A 17,886-nucleotide genomic window follows, 5' to 3' on the forward strand; every position below is an offset into this window, starting at 1 on the left:
CACCTCAGACTCAGACTCAACACATAGTCACACTACAAAGTCAGACTCAGACTCACAGCACAGAGTCAGAATCAACCCAGACTCACGCCTCAGACTCATATCACAGACTCAGACACAACTCAGGCTCACACCTCAAACTCAACTCAGACTCACAGGACAGAGTCAGACTCAATTCAGACTCAGACCTCAGATTCAACTCAGACTCACACCACAGAGTCAGACTCAACTCAGACTCACACCTCAGAGTCAGACTCAACTCAGACGTACACCTCAGAGTAAGAATCAACTCAGACACACACCTCAGACTCACACCACAGAGTCAGACTCAACTCAGACTCACATCTCAGATGCAGACTCACACCACAGAGTCAAACTCAATTCACACCTCAGACTCACACCTCAGACTCAGCCTCACCTCAGACTCACACCACAGAGTCAGACTCAACTCAGACTCACACCTCAGCCTCAGACTCACACCTCAGACTCAACTCACATCACAGAGTCAGACTCAGACCCAGACTCACACCTCAGAGTAAGAATCAACTCAGACTCACACCACAGAGTCAGACTCAACTCAGACTCACACCTCAGGCTCACACCATAGACTCAGACCTCAGAGTAAGACTCAACTCAGACTCACACCTCAGGCTCACACCATAGACTCAGACTCAACTCAGACTCACATCTCAGACTCTGACTCAACTCACATCACAAAGTCAGACTCAATCCAGACTCACACCTCAGAGTAAGAATCAACTCAGACTCACACCTCAGACTCAGACTCAACTCAAACTCACACATCAGACTCAAGCCTCAGAGTAAGACACAACTCAGACTCACACCAAAGAGTCAGACTACACTCTAAAAAATGGTTGGGTTGAAATAACCCAAGTTGGTTCAATTTGTCAACCCAGCGCTGGGTCAAATAGGGACAAACCCAGCATTAGTTATTTTAACCCAGCTATGCTGGGTTACCAGTTTAACCCAACAGGCTGGGTTATTGACATTGACCCACTATTGGGTAAAAACAACTATATTGTAGGGTTATGGCAACCTTTGGGTTGGTTCATTTTTAATCCATTTAATGCAAGCATGCACACAAATATTATTCCAGAATATTTTTATTAATAAGCCAACAAACAAAAATAAAAATATAATCAGAGTCTAGCTGGAATAAAAGACATACGTACAATAGTCAAGTTATCAAAGTATTGTAGATTTTTATACATTTAAAATATTCAAAAATAAAATGTAAAATGTATTTATATTGTTTATACACACGGACAACAGGAGAATCAAGCAACACAAAATAATTTACCAAGAAACACATCTAGTCCAGAAGTCCACAATAAACAAGTTAAAATTATTTTTCTTCAGGTTATAAATGTTATTGAAAATACAATTAATAAATGACAACAAGATACTGGAGGTCAAATACGTAAAATGCTTTGAAGCAAACATCCACTGCTCTCAGTAGTGTGCTCTGCTCCAGATCTTCTCCACTGATGATTACAAAAGCTTGAGAACAACGACTGCAGTCCCCAAGCATCCGAACATATGGAAGCTCCCTGGTGTCCTTGGTATGTCTTAAATACTCAGCCATATTACTTCCAACCTAGGAAAACAAGTTGAGCAAAGGTGGGAAAGAGGAAATTGAATTAATGTATGAATGAGTGAATAAATTAACAAAATCACAAACTAACTCACATGGAATTCCAGGGTACAGTCCACAATAGGTTAAGCGTTTGTACTATATAACAGAAATAAAAAGCACCTGCACATTTGTGGCCTACAGCCTGGACACCTGTAAGCTTTTAGAGTAATGATATGTTTGGACAGATGCTAGCTTTGATAGCGTATCAGTTGCCTTTCTTTGTTATGTTTATCCCAACTTTACATTATATTTTACTGATATTTTTCCCATGTTCACACATTTAAAATAAAAATGCTTTAAATGTAATTGTCTAAAGCCCATAAGAATAAAAAAGTCAACAATTATATAAATTTTAAATTCGAGACTTCGACTTTACAAATATTTACAATGTAAATTTAAACAAATTTATTTATTTTTGCATAAAATTGTGATATGTCTATGAAAAACAAACACGTGTGTTTATGAATGTAACTGTATTTGTACAAACTGCAGACTGTGAGACACAGATTGGGATCTGTTCATTTGTGAACAGTGAAACAAATTTATGACTTGTGTTTAATTTGTGGATTAACATTTACACATTTGTAAAGTATTTTGAGACTAATCTCTCTCCATATGCGGTGTCCAACAGACGTGGATATTCTTGTAGTATTTCTACAACTGTTTTGGTCCGATTCTCCCTTATCCGTTAGCTCTATGGATTGCAGTCACCTTCATGTATTGTCTAACCTGGCTTGGTGGATGAATGTTGTTCTTAAGCCACTCTTGCATAGCCCTGTCCACAGTCACAGCAGACGCTGAGGAGTAGAGGTAATAAAATACATTTTTTAAATATATTTATATATTTTTTTTTTATATAAAAAATAAAAGATTTTAAACCTAAATATAAAACAAAACGTTCCGGGTCAGTGCTCTGGGGACAAATACATGCTTTTTACATACCTCAATATGCGTACAAAAGTTTAAAGTGTTGTGTACCAAATAGTTGTCATTTAAAGGTCATCACTGATTTTTAAGGTAACTGTTGTGTAGTATTAAAAACGACACTTGTCTTTTAATGAAAAAAAAAATTTATTTTGAAAAGGAGAGTAAAGAATTTAATTACCGAAAGCGCTACAAAACTTAACTACTCGAGTTACAAATGTGTTTCTGTGGTAATTCAAACAAAGAATAAAACTTACAGTTTTCTCCCCCTCAATCATGGCGTTTTACCTTAAAAGACGCAAAACTTACGAACGTAAACAAAACGGAGAGAACTGTGTTTTCCAACAAATGTAGACATTCCCTTTAAGCGGGACATCAAAACACAATGAAGCCTGAGTTTTAATCCCAAATCCTCAATCCTCAATACTCCCAATGTACTGCACTACGCAAGTCATTAACTTACTGAATCTAAATCTTAACAGTGCATTATATATTCCTAATACAACATCATTTATATGTATTAATATGTGTGAATCTGAAATCTATTGCTATCTGCTTGTGTACAGTGTAGTGTATGACTGATGTAATTTAATATAGAGAAAGTGAAAAGCTATTTGTATTTCAGACAAAGACAGATGTGCTGTCTCAGTTTTCCTCATCCACGTGAGCACAGTGACAACCATGTTTTTAAAAGTCTCCACCTTGGGAGAGCATTTTTGCAAAATCTCAATTTTCAGTGACCTGTGTGGGGATGGGAGGCCAAAACCGAGACAAAACCTTGTTTTTTTTTCGTGTATAGACAAAACGTCTATACCTGAAAACTCACTGTCCTTAAACATTATATACATTGTTGCAAAACTAAAATTGAGTAAGAGAGAGAGAGAGAGAGAGGATGCACACAAAAATTTTACATACCTTCGATTTTAGGAATTAATGTTTGAAGATTCCAGTCTTCGTTTGAACAAATTCATCCATGTGTCACTGCAGATATCAACATAACATTTTAGAAAGTCATGTACAATACTTCATAGTACAAGACCAAATAAAAAAACACCATGTGTAAAATTAGAAAGTCAAGATGATCCACTGTGTTGACATAATATTGTTGACATAGTATTACGCATTTATGAATGGGTTGCAGTTGATGTCACATTGCCGAGTACCCGTCATGTTCATGGGTTGAAATGACCATCTTTTTGGCGTGGGCACCATATTGGGGTGCGATTGTCTGGTTTCAAGGTGCAACGTTAATGAATATGAATAGGAAAAATGAATATATTTATCTCATACACAGCTCCTGTTAACAACTAGTTAAAGTTAGTGTAGTGCATGTTTTATAAGAGGTACATGAGGAATAAAGGGTATTAAAAGGTAAAATATTTGTGGTTTGTGTTTTTACGAATATAACGAGTGGTATTAAAAGATGTTTAATGCATTTTGAACAAAGAAAAAGAGGAAAGAGACTTTTTTAAAAAGCTAACAATCATCACAGTTACCCTTTTTAAGATGGAACTACTAATTAAAACAAGAAGCTAGTGAATTACGCCAATGTTAGCCTCATATACTGACAGGTTTAAGGTAGAAATAAACATTTGAATACGAAAAATGGAGAATAAGAAGCAAACGTCTTCCGAAAATGGCATTTAAGGTGGAAGGGGGAAAAATAAATAAGGAAGGCGACATCAGCTTCGACTAGTGACAATTTTAACACTAGGAGCACAGAGAGCCGGTGTGTATTTGAGCCTGTGACTGACTTTACTCCGTGTGTTGTGTTGGTTTTGGTGCGGAAGGGAGACTTTAGTCACAGCTGTCGAACCAGTGGCTCTCTTTGCTCCGGTCTCAGTCGGTCAAATAAGTGCGATGCTTCTAGTGTTAAGGTGGAAATGAAAATTCCAATATGACGATGGGAAGCTATTTTCTGATTTGACATCGTGATTTTTATCACTCGTTTCATATAAGTAAAAAAAGCAAAGGAGGTATTCATTTCAAAGGAATCACAAGCACTGGTTAAGGAGTGCTGTACAGATTTTTTTTAGCTTATTGGCTTTCATTTAAAAAGCGAACATCCCAATAGGAATAAAGCATGACATACCCTAAGGCTACCACACACGGGCCATATCAGTCCAAGAACGGCAGAAGCTTATTTAACTCAGCTAACGCTAGCTAGTGCTACCTCACGGAGGCGCAGAGCAGGACATTTATCTGAGGTATCGCTAGCATAACTGACCTAGCGTTGGCAGGCAAGAAATAACATCAACGCAACGCCAATGTTAATAAAAACAGTAATTGGGTACACTAAAAGATACAGCGATAAACATTATAAATATAGGTTTAGTAAAAATCAACCTGAGTCTGGTAGATAGTCACGTTAGCCTGGGTCTTTAATTCCTTCGGCAGAATGATAATGTCCGTTAGTCAGGAAACTGGGATTTACTCGCTGACAGGAAACATGAACTCAACTAAGATCCCGATTAATACAAAACGGTTAAATTTATGTAAATTAAAAAAAAATACTTACAAATATGCTCACGGCCAAAAGAAATCCTTCTTTCTCTGGAGTTCAGCTTCGGTTTCTTCGGTTTCTTCGGTTTCTTCTTTTCGCTCGAGCTTCTCGGCTTCCCGCCTATTCTGACGCACGACGTGACTGTTCCCTTTCAGGTCCGCATACACAACCCAACGCTGCTGGGTTGCTTGTTATTAACCCAATTTAAGTCAAAATAACCCAACATCATGACCCAACATGCTCAACCCAGCAATTGGGTTATAAAAATAACCCAGCATTTTTTAGAGTGTATACTGAGACTCACACCTCAGACTCAAACTCACACCACAGAGTCAGACTCAGACCCAAACTCACACCTCAGAGTAAGAATCAACTGAGACTTACACCTCAGAGTGAGAATCAACTCAGACTCACACCTCAGTCTCAGACTCAACTCACATCACAAAGTCAGACTAAATCCAGACTCACACCTCAGAGTAAGAATCAACTCAGACTCACACCTCAGGCTCACACCTCAGACTCAGCCTCACCTCAGACTCACACCTCAGACTCAGCCTCACCTCAGACTCACACCACAGACTGAGACTCAGCTCACACTCACACCTCAGGCTCACACCACAGAGTCAGACTCAACCCAGACTCACACTTCAGAGTAAGACTCAACTCACACTCACACCTCAGACTCAGACTCAACTCAAACTCACACATCAGACTCAACCCAGACTCACGCCTCAGAGTAAGACACAACTCAGACTCACACCAAAGAGTCAGACTATACTGAGACTCACACCTCAGACTCAGACCACAGAGTCAGACTCAACTCAGACTCACACCACAGAGTCAGACTCAACTCAGACTCACACCACAGAGTCAGACTCAACTCAGATGCACACCTCAGACTCAACTCAGACGCACACCTCAGACTCAGACTCAACTCACACCTCAGAGTAAGAATCAACTCAGACTCAGACCTCAGAGTGAGAATCAACTCAGACTCACACCTCAGACTCACACCACAGAGTCAGACTCAACTCAGACGCACACCACAGACTCAGACTCAACTCACATCACAGAGTCAGACTCAGACCCAAACTCACACCTCAGAGTAAGAATCAACTCAGACTCACACCTCAGGGTGAGAATCAACTCAGACTAACACCACAGTGTCAGACTAAACTGAAACTCACACCACAGAGTCAGGCTCAACACAGACTCACACCTCAGAATCAGACTCAACTCAGACTCACACCTCAGAGTAAGAATCAACTCAGACTCACACCTCAGACTCACACCACAGAGTCAGACTCAACTCAGACTCACGCCAGAGAGTCAGACTCAACTCAGACTCACATCTCAGATGCAGACTCACACCACAGAGTCAAACTCAACTCACACTCACACCACAGACTCAGACACAACTCAGGCTCACACCTCAGACTCAGCCTCACCTCAGACTCACACCACAGGCTGAGACTCAGCTCACACCTCAGACTCAGACTCAAGTCACACCTCAGAGTAAGAATCAACTCAGACTCAGACCTCAGGGTGAGAATCAACTCAGACTCACACCTCAGACTCACACCACAGAGTCAGGCTCAACTCAGACTCACACCATAGAGTCAGACTCAACCCAGACTCACACCTCAGAGTAAGACTCAACTCAGACTCACACCTCAGGCTCACACCACAGACTCAGACTCAACTCAGACTCACATCTCAGACTCAGACCACAAAGTCAGACTCAACTCAGACTCACACCTCACTCAGACTCAACTCAGACTCACACCTCAGACTCAGACTCAACTCAGACTCACACCTCAGAGTCAGACTCAACTCAGACTCACACCTCAGAGTAAGAATCAACTCAGACTCACACCTCAGACTCACACCACAGAGTCAGACTCAACTCAGACTCAGGCCACAGAGTCAGACTCAACTCAGACTCACATCTCAGATGCAGACTCACACCACAGAGTCAAACTCAACTCACACTCACACCACAGACTCAGACACAACTCAGGCTCACACCTCAGACTCAGCCTCACCTCAGACTCACACCACAGGCTGAGACTCAGCTCACACCTCAGACTCAGACTCACACCACAGAGTCAGACTCAACACAGACTCACACTTCAGAGTAAGACTCAACTCACACTCACACCTCAGACTCAGACTCAACTCAAACTCACACGTCAGACTCAACCCAGACTCACGCCTCAGAGTAAGACACAACTCAGACTCACACCAAAGAGTCAGACTATACTGAGACTCACACCTCAGACTCAGACTCAACTGAGATGCACACCTCAGACTCAGACTCAACTCACACCTCAGAGTAAGAATCAATTCAGACTCAGACCTCAGGGTGAGAATCAACTCAGACTCACACCACAGAGTCAGTCTCAACTCAGACTCACACCATAGAGTCAGACTCAACCCAGACTCACACCTCAGAGTAAGACTCAACTCAGACTCACACCTCAGGCTCACACCACAGACTCAGACTCAACTCAGACTCACATCTCAGACTCAGACCACAAAGTCAGACTCAACTCAGACTCACACCTCACTCAGACTCAACGCAGACTCACACCTCAGACTCAGACCCAACTCAGACTCACACCACAGAGGCTGACTCAACTCAGACTCACACCCCAGACTCAGACTCAGCTCAGACTCACACCAGAGTCAGACTTATACCTCAGACTCAACTCATACTCACACCACAGAGTCAGACTCAACTCAGGCTCACACCTCAGACTCGGACTCAATTTAGACTCACACCTCAGACTCAGACTCAACTCACATCACAGAGTCAGACTCAACCCAGACTCACACCTCAGAGTCAGACTCAACCCAGACTCAGACCTCAGAGTAAGAATCAACTCAGACTCACACCTCAGAGTAAGAATCATCTCAGACTCACACCTCAGAGTGAGAATCAACTCAGACTCACACCACAGAGTCAGACTCAACTCAGACTCACACCACAGAGTCAGACTCAACCCAGACTCACACCTCAGAGTAAGACTCAACTCAGACTCACACCTCAGGCTCACACCACAGACTCAGACTCAGACTCAACTCACATCACAAAGTCAGACTAAATTCAGACTCACACCTCAGAGTAAGAATCAACTCAGACTCACACCTCAGGCTCACACCACAGACTCAGACTCAACTCAGACTCACACCTCAGATTCAGGCTCAACTCAGACTCACAACTCAGACTCACACCAAAGAGTCAGACTATACTGAGACTCACACCTTAGACTCAGACTCAACTCAGATGCACACCTCAGACTCAGACTCAACTCACACCTCAGAGTAAGAATCAACTAAGACTCAGACCTCAGGGTGAGAATCAACTCAGACTCACACCTCAGACTCACACCACAGAGTCAGACTCAACTCAGACTCACACCATAGAGTCAGACTCAACCCAGACTCACACCTCAGAGTAAGACTCAACTCAGACTCACACCTCAGGCTCACACCACAGACTCAGACTCAAATCAAACTCACATCTCAGACTCAGACCACAAAGTCAGACTCAACTCAGACTCACACCTCAGACTCAGACTCAACTCAGACTCACATCTCAGACTCAACTCAGACTCACACCACAGAGGCTGACTCCACTCAGACTCACACCCTAGACTCAGACTCAGCTCAGACTCACACCAGAGTCAGACTCATACCTCAGACTCAACTCAGACTCACACCACAGAGTCAGACTCAACTCAGGCTCACACCTCAGACTCAGACTCAATTTAGACTCACACCTCAGACTCAACTCACATCACAGAGTCAGACTCAACTCAGACTCACAGCATAGAGTCAGACTCAACCCAGACTCACACCTCAGAGTAAGACTCAACTCAGACTCACACCTCAGGCTCACACCACAGACTCAGACTCAAATCAAACTCACATCTCAGACTCAGACCCCAAAGTCAGACTCAACTCAGACTCACACCTCAGACTGAGACTCAACTCAGACTCACATCTCAGACTCAGACTCAACTCAGACTCACACCACAGAGGCTGACCCAACTCAGACTCACACCCCAGACTCAGACTCAGCTCAGACTCACACCAGAGTCAGACTCATACCTCAGACTCAACTCAGACTCACACCACAGAGTCAGACTCAACTCAGGCTCACACCTCAGACTCAGACTCAATTTAGACTCACACCTCAGACTCAACTCACATCACAGAGTCAGACTCAACCCAGACTCACACCTCAGAGTCAGACTCAACCCAGACTCACACCTCAGACTCAGGCTCAACTCAGACTCACATCTCAGACTCACACCACAGAGTCAGACTCAACTCACGCTTACACCTCAGACTCAGACTCACACCAAAGAGGCTGACTCAACTCAGACTCACACCCCAGACTCAGACTCAACTCAGACTCACACCAGATTCAGACTCATACCTCAGACTCAGACTCAACTCGGACTCACAACAGTGTGTCAGACTCAACTCAGACTCAGACCTCAGATTCAGACTCAACTCTCATCACAGAGTCAGACTCAAACCAGACTCACACCACAAAATCAGACTCAACTCACACTCAAACCTCAGACTCAGACTCACACCAAAGAGTCAGACTCAACTCAGACTCACACCTCAGACTCACAGCACAGAGTCAGATTCACACCTCAGAGTCAGACTCACACCTCAGACTCAGACTCAAAACATACTCACACCACAAAGTCAGACTCAGACTCACACCACAGACTCAGAATCAACTCAGACTCACACCTCAGAGTAAGACTCAACTCAGACTCACACCTCAGAGTAAGACTCAACTCAGACTCACACCTCAGACTTACATCACAGACTCAGACACAACTCAGACTCACACCTCAGATTCAACTCAAACTCACACCACAGAGTCAAACTCAACTCAGATGCACATCTCAGACCCAACTCACATCACAAAGTCAGACTCAACTCAGACTCACACCTCAGAGTCAGAATCAACACAGACTCACACCTCAGAGTGAGAATCAACTCAGACTCACGCCACAGAGTCAGACTCAACTCAGACTCACATCTCAGGCGCAGACTCACACCACAGGGTCAAACTCAACTCACACTCACACCTCAGACTCAGACACAACTCAGGCTCACACCTCAGACTCAGCCTCACCTCAGACTCACACCACAGACTCAGACTCAACTCACATCACGGAGTCAGACTCAACGCAGACTCACACCACAGAGTAAGAATCAACTCAGACTCACACCACAGAGGCTGACTCAACTCAGACTCACACCCCAGACTCAGACTCAGCTCAGACTCACACCAGAGTCAGACTTATACCTCAGACTCAACTCATACTCACACCACAGAGTCAGACTCAACTCAGGCTCACACCTCAGACTCGGACTCAATTTAGACTCACACCTCAGACTCAGACTCAACTCACATCACAGAGTCAGACTCAACCCAGACTCACACCTCAGAGTCAGACTCAACCCAGACTCAGACCTCAGAGTAAGAATCAACTCAGACTCACACCTCAGAGTAAGAATCATCTCAGACTCACACCTCAGAGTGAGAATCAACTCAGACTCACACCACAGAGTCAGACTCAACTCAGACTCACACCACAGAGTCAGACTCAACCCAGACTCACACCTCAGAGTAAGACTCAACTCAGACTCACACCTCAGGCTCACACCACAGACTCAGACTCAGACTCAACTCACATCACAAAGTCAGACTAAATTCAGACTCACACCTCAGAGTAAGAATCAACTCAGACTCACACCTCAGGCTCACACCACAGACTCAGACTCAACTCAGACTCACACCTCAGACTCAGGCTCAACTCAGACTCACAACTCAGACTCACACCAAAGAGTCAGACTATACTGAGACTCACACCTTAGACTCAGACTCAACTCAGATGCACACCTCAGACTCAGACTCAACTCACACCTCAGAGTAAGAATCAACTCAGACTCAGACCTCAGGGTGAGAATCAACTCAGATTCACACCTCAGACTCACACCACAGAGTCAGACTCAACTCAGACTCACACCATAGAGTCAGACTCAACCCAGACTCACACCTCAGAGTAAGACTCAACTCAGACTCACACCTCAGGCTCACACCACAGACTCAGACTCAAATCAAACTCACATCTCAGACTCAGACCACAAAGTCAGACTCACACCAGAGTCAGACTCATACCTCAGACTCAACTCAGACTCACACCACAGAATCAGACTCAACTCAGGCTCACACCTCAGACTCAGACTCAATTTAGACTCACACCTCAGACTCAACTCACATCACAGAGTCAGACTCAACTCAGACTCACAGCATAGAGTCAGACTCAACCCAGACTCACACCTCAGAGTAAGACTCAACTCAGACTCACACCTCAGGCTCACACCACAGACTCAGACTCAACTCAGACTCAGACCACAAAGTCAGACGCAACTCACATGCACACCTCAGACTCAGACTCAACTCACATCACAAAGTCAGACTAAATTCAGATTCACACCTCAGAGTAAGAATCGACTCAGACTCACACCTCAGGCTCACACCACAGACTCAGACTCAACTCAGACTCACACCTCAGATTCAGGCTCAACTCAGACTCACAACTCAGACTCACACCAAAGAGTCAGACTATACTGAGACTCACACCTTAGACTCAGACTCAACTCAGATGCACACCTCAGACTCAGACTCAACTCACACCTCAGAGTAAGAATCAACTAAGACTCAGACCTCAGGGTGAGAATCAACTCAGACTCACACCTCAGACTCACACCACAGAGTCAGACTCAACTCAGACTCACACCATAGAGTCAGACTCAACCCAGACTCACACCTCAGAGTAAGACTCAACTGAGACTCACACCTCAGGCTCACACCACAGACTCAGACTCAAATCAAACTCACATCTCAGACTCAGACCACAAAGTCAGACTCAACTCAGACTCACACCTCAGACTCAGACTCAACTCAGACTCACATCTCAGACTCAGACTCAACTCAGACTCACACCACAGAGGCTGACTCCACTCAGACTCACACCCTAGACTCAGACTCAGCTCAGACTCACACCAGAGTCAGACTCATACCTCAGACTCAACTCAGACTCACACCACAGAGTCAGACTCAACTCAGGCTCACACCTCAGACTCAGACTCAATTTAGACTCACACCTCAGACTCAACTCACATCACAGAGTCAGACTCAACTCAGACTCACAGCATAGAGTCAGACTCAACCCAGACTCACACCTCAGAGTAAGACTCAACTCAGACTCACAGCATAGAGTCAGACTCAACCCAGACTCACACCTCAGAGTAAGACTCAACTCAGACTCACACCTCAGGCTCACACCACAGACTCAGACTCAAATCAAACTCACATCTCAGACTCAGACCCCAAAGTCAGACTCAACTCAGACTCACACCTCAGACTGAGACTCAACTCAGACTCACATCTCAGACTCAGACTCAACTCAGACTCACACCACAGAGGCTGACTCAACTCAGACTCACACCCCAGACTCAGACTCAGCTCAGACTCACACCTCAGACTCAACTCACATCACAGAGTCAGACTCAACCCAGACTCACACCTCAGAGTCAGACTCAACCCAGACTCACACCTCAGACTCAGGCTCAACTCAGACTCACATCTCAGACTCACACCACAGAGTCAGACTCAACTCACGCTTACACCTCAGACTCAGACTCACACCAAAGAGGCTGACTCAACTCAGACTCACACCCCAGACTCAGACTCAACTCAGACTCACACCAGATTCAGACTCATACCTCAGACACAGACTCAACTCGGACTCACAACAGTGTGTCAGACTCAACTCAGACTCAGACCTCAGATTCAGACTCAACTCTCATCACAGAGTCAGACTCAAACCAGACTCACACCACAAAATCAGACTCAACTCACACTCACACCTCAGACTCAGACTCACACCAAAGAGTCAGACTCAACTCAGACTCACACCTCAGACTCACAGCACAGAGTCAGATTCACACCTCAGAGTCAGACTCACACCTCAGACTCAGACTCAAAACATACTCACACCACAAAGTCAGACTCAGACTCACACCACAGACTCAGAATCAACTCAGACTCACACCTCAGAGTAAGACTCAACTCAGACTCACACCTCAGAGTAAGACTCAACTCAGACTCACACCTCAGACTTACATCACAGACTCAGACACAACTCAGACTCACACCTCAGATTCAACTCAAACTCACACCACAGAGTCAAACTCAACTCAGATGCACATCTCAGACCCAACTCACATCACAAAGTCAGACTCAACTCAGACTCACACCTCAGAGTCAGAATCAACACAGACTCACACCTCAGAGTGAGAATCAACTCAGACTCACGCCACAGAGTCAGACTCAACTCAGACTCACATCTCAGGCGCAGACTCACACCACAGGGTCAAACTCAACTCACACTCACACCTCAGACTCAGACACAACTCAGGCTCACACCTCAGACTCAGCCTCACCTCAGACTCACACCACAGACTCAGACTCAACTCACATCACGGAGTCAGACTCAACGCAGACTCACACCTCAGAGTAAGAATCAACTCAGACTCACACCACAGAGTCAGACTCAACTTAGACTCACACCATAGAGTCAGACTCAACCCAGACTCACACCTCAGAGTAAAACTCAACTCAGACTCACAACTCAGGCTCACACCTCAGACTCAGCCTCACCTCAGACTCACACCACAGACTCACACTCAACTCACATCACGGAGTCAGACTCAACGCAGACTCACACCTCAGAGTAAGAATCAACTCAGACTCACATCTCAGGGTCAAACTCAACTCACACTCACACCTCAGACTCAGACACAACTCAGGCTCACACCTCAGACTCAGCCTCACCTCAGACTTACACCACAGACTCAGACTCAGACTCAACTCTCATCACAGAGTCAGACTCAAACCAGACTCACATCTCAGAGTAAGACTCAACTCAGGCTCACACCTCAGACTCACACCAAAGAGTCAGACTCAACTCACACTCACACCTCAGACTCAGACACAACTCAGGCTCACACCACAGACTCAAACTCAACTCAGACTCACACCACAGAGTCAGACACAACTCAGACTCACACCTCAGACTCATCTAAGACTTATACCTCAGACTCAGACTCAACTCAGACTTACAGCACAGAGGCAGACTCAACTCAGACTCACACCACAGAGTCAGACTCAATTCACACTCACAACACAGAGTCAAACTCAACCCAGACTCACATCTCAGATTCAGAGTCAACTCAGACTCACAACAGAGAGTCAGACTCCAACCAGACTCACGCATCAGAGTTAAACTCAACTCAGACTCACACCACATGTGCAGACTCACAACACAGAGTCAGACTCAACTCACACTCACACCTCAGACTCAATTTAGACTCACACCTCAGACTCAGACACAACTCACGTTCACATCTCAGACTCAGACCACAGAGTCAGACTCAACTCACACTTACACCTCAGACTCAGACTTAACTCAGACTCACACCTCAGACTCAACTCAGACTCACACATCATACTCAAAATCAATTTAGACTCACACCTCAGACTCAGACTCAACTCAGACTCACACCTCAGACTCAGACTCAACTCAGACTCACACCTCAGACTCAGACTCAACTCAGACTCACACCTCAGACTCAGACTCAACTCAGACTCACACCTCAGACTCACACCAGAGTCAGACTCAACTTAGACTCACACCACAGAGTCAAACACAACTCAGACTCACACCTCAGACTCAGACTCAACTTAGACTCATACCTCAGACTCAACTCAGACTCACACCACACAGGCAGACTCAACTCACATCACAGAGTCAGACTCAACCCAGACTCACACTTCAGAGTAAGACTCAACTCAGTTTCACACCTCAGAGTCAGACTAAGACTCACACCACAGAGTCGGGTTCACCTCAGACTCACACCTCAGACTCAGACTCAACTCAGACTCACACCACAGAGGCAGACTCAACTCACATCACAGAGTCAGACTCAACCCAGACTCACACTTCAGAGTAAGACTCAACTCAGTTTCACACCTCAGAGTCAGACTAAGACTCACACCACAGAGTCGGGTTCACCTCAGACTCACACCTCAGACTCCGACTCAACTCAGACTCACACCACAGAGTCAGATTTGACTCAGACTCTTGCTTCAGACTCTAATGCAACGCAGACTCTTGCCTCAGACTCAGTCTCCACTCAGACTTCACTCATATTTGAGTTGCATGATTAGGCCTCTGAGCAAATCTGATTAAATCTAATGATGATGTTGATTAAAGTCTAATGACGTTGATGTCTAAATATTTTGCTGTTTTGTGCAGATCCCATTTTGGAGCACATCCCATTTGAAGCTGGTATAAAATCACCAGAGGCATTATGGGTACCGTCCTGTCTGTGTCCCCCAGTTACCACAAAGCCGGGCTGCTACATGAGATCCCACCAATAGTGGATCACTACACTGCTGTCCACAGCAACAAAACCACCAAAGACAAGAGCTTAAAGCGCCAGTCCTTCATTAGTACACTGCCATGGAAACGAATAGTGGCCATTTCTGCAAAGAGGAAAGGTTCCAAGAAACTTTCATACAGAGACAGTCAGGAAGAGTCTGGCACAAATTTAAACTCACAGAAACTGAAAAAATCTCAGCCCTGTGTTAATCTGTCCACCTTCACACAGGAATCAGCGGACAGCTCCATCCCAGCTTCAAAGACCTGCACCAGTGTGGTTTCTGCAGCCAAAAGGATATCCATCAACAGCTGCACTAATCCTAACATAAGCACTAACGCCAGTGCAGGCACACCAAAGAGAGTGATTGTTCAAGCATCCACAAGTGAGTTGCTGCGCAGCCTCGGTGAGTTCCTGTGTTGCCGCTGCTACCGTCTGAAGCAACTGACCCCTGCGGACCCAGTACTATGGCTCAGGACTGTGGACCGAGCACTGCTCTTGCAAGGCTGGCAGGACCAGGGCTTCATCACACCTGCCAATGTGGTGTTCCTTTACCTACTCTGCAGGGAAGTGGTCTCTGCCGAAGTGTCCAGCGAGAGAGAGTTACAGGCAGTTCTCCTCACTTGCCTCTACCTCTCCTACTCTTATATGGGTAATGAGATCTCATACCCGCTCAAGCCTTTCCTGGTGGAGATGGAGAAAGAGGCATTCTGGAACTGTTGCCTCAATATCATCGAGAGAATGAGTGGCAAGATGCTGCAACTGAACTCAGACCCACACTATTTTACCGAGGTGTTTGCAGACCTGAAGAATGAGAGTCAGAAAGAGCAGAGTCCACTGCTAATCGGACTGGACCGATGAAGGATCAGGATCATCGCATCAGGGTGGAAACTACTAACTGAATTAAACAGACTCTAACTGAATTAAAGATATATTTCAGATAAAACATAATCTTATTCCCCAATGTGTTCAGCACTCAAGACATGTTTATTGTTGATTTTCTGCTTCTGTAGCTTTACACTGGAACCACATGATTAATAAAAGATTATGCACCAGGATTGTCACATCTGCTCCAACATGTTAGTGTAGTTGTTAACTTCCTGTTTCTCAGAGTCAGGACCCAAAATCCAGCTGCTGCACTTTTTTTTGTGTTGAAATGTCTGAATATATTCTACTTCATAAATATATTTTACTTAAAGTAACAATGAGTTAGCTGCATTAGCCTGTTAGCTGCTTTGCAACAAGACTGCATCATTGTAATGTTAGTACAGAAAATTAAAATACAAACCAGAAAGAATATTATTAAATATCAGGATACGGCACGGTGGCGCAGCAGGTAGTGTTGCAGTCACACAGCTCCAGGGGCTTGGAGGTTGTGGGTTCGATTCCCGCTCCGGGTGACTGTCTGTGAGGAGTTTGGTGTGTTCTCCCACAGTCCAAAAACACACGTTGGTAGGTGGATTGGCGACTCAAAAGTGTTCGAATGTGTGTCTGTGTTGCCCTGGGAAGGACAGGGCGCCACTCAATAAGCATTTGGGAACTGAGGACACTAATTGTTGAAGCTTTTTAGGTGGAATTCTTTCCCATTCTTACTTGATGTACAACTTCAGTTGATCAACAGTCTGGGGTTCCCTTTTGTCATATTTTTTGCTTCATAATGAGCCACACATCTCCAATGGGAGACAGGTGTGGACTGCAGGCAGGCCAGTCTAGTACTCCACACTCTTTTGAGGCTTTGGCTTTGCATGGTAGAGTTTAACTTGCACTTGTAGATGGAGCAACGAACTGTGTTCACTAACAACGGTTTTCTGAAGTGTTCCTGAGCCCGTGTGGTAATATTTGTTACAGAATGATGTCAACTTTTAATGCAGTGCTACCTGAGGGATCGAAGGTCACAGACGTTCAATGTTGCCACTTACAGCAGAGATACTGCTCCAGATTTTCTGAATCTTTTGATGATATTATGGACAGTGGAAGGTGAAATCCCTAAATATCTTGCAATTGTATATTGAGAAACGTTGCTCTTAATCTGTTGGACGACTTGCTCACGCAGTTGTCCACAAAGTGGCGATCCTCACCCCATCCTTGCTTGTGAATGACTAAGGCCTTTGGGGATGCTTCCTTTAACAATTCATGACACTCACCTGTTTCCAATTCACCTGTTCACCTGTGGAATATTCCAAACAGGTGTTTTTTGAGCATTCCACAACTTTCCCAGTCTTTTGTTGTCCCTGTCCCAACACTTTGGAATGTGTTGCAG

General features: G+C 44.8%; 1 protein-coding gene and 1 long non-coding RNA gene across 2 annotated transcripts; one reads left to right on the plus strand and one right to left on the minus strand.

The window, feature by feature from the left end:
• Positions 1-1,385: 1,385 nt before the first annotated feature.
• Positions 1,386-5,143, minus strand: LOC136664433 (uncharacterized). The gene is made up of 4 exons (XR_010795146.1): positions 5,097-5,143; positions 3,494-3,559; positions 2,384-2,451; positions 1,386-1,615 (listed from the first exon to the last, which is right to left on the minus strand). It is a non-coding gene; the product is annotated as an uncharacterized lncRNA (long non-coding RNA).
• Positions 5,144-15,557: 10,414 nt separating this feature from the next.
• cdk5r1a (cyclin dependent kinase 5, regulatory subunit 1a (p35)) lies at positions 15,558-16,487 on the plus strand. Its single transcript, XM_066643077.1, has one exon. The coding sequence runs from the start codon at positions 15,558-15,560 to the stop codon at positions 16,485-16,487; it is 930 nt and encodes a 309-aa protein (XP_066499174.1).
• Positions 16,488-17,886: the final 1,399 nt, after the last annotated feature.

Source organism: Hoplias malabaricus, chromosome 13, assembly GCF_029633855.1.
Source record: "Hoplias malabaricus isolate fHopMal1 chromosome 13, fHopMal1.hap1, whole genome shotgun sequence".
In the NCBI taxonomy this organism is placed as follows: domain Eukaryota; kingdom Metazoa; phylum Chordata; class Actinopteri; order Characiformes; family Erythrinidae; genus Hoplias; species Hoplias malabaricus.

Bases quoted from the DNA above. Each gene is read 5' to 3' on its own strand.
- cdk5r1a (XM_066643077.1), top strand. From the start codon at position 15,558: ATGGGTACCGTCCTGTCTGTGTCCCCCAGTTACCACAAAGCCGGGCTG.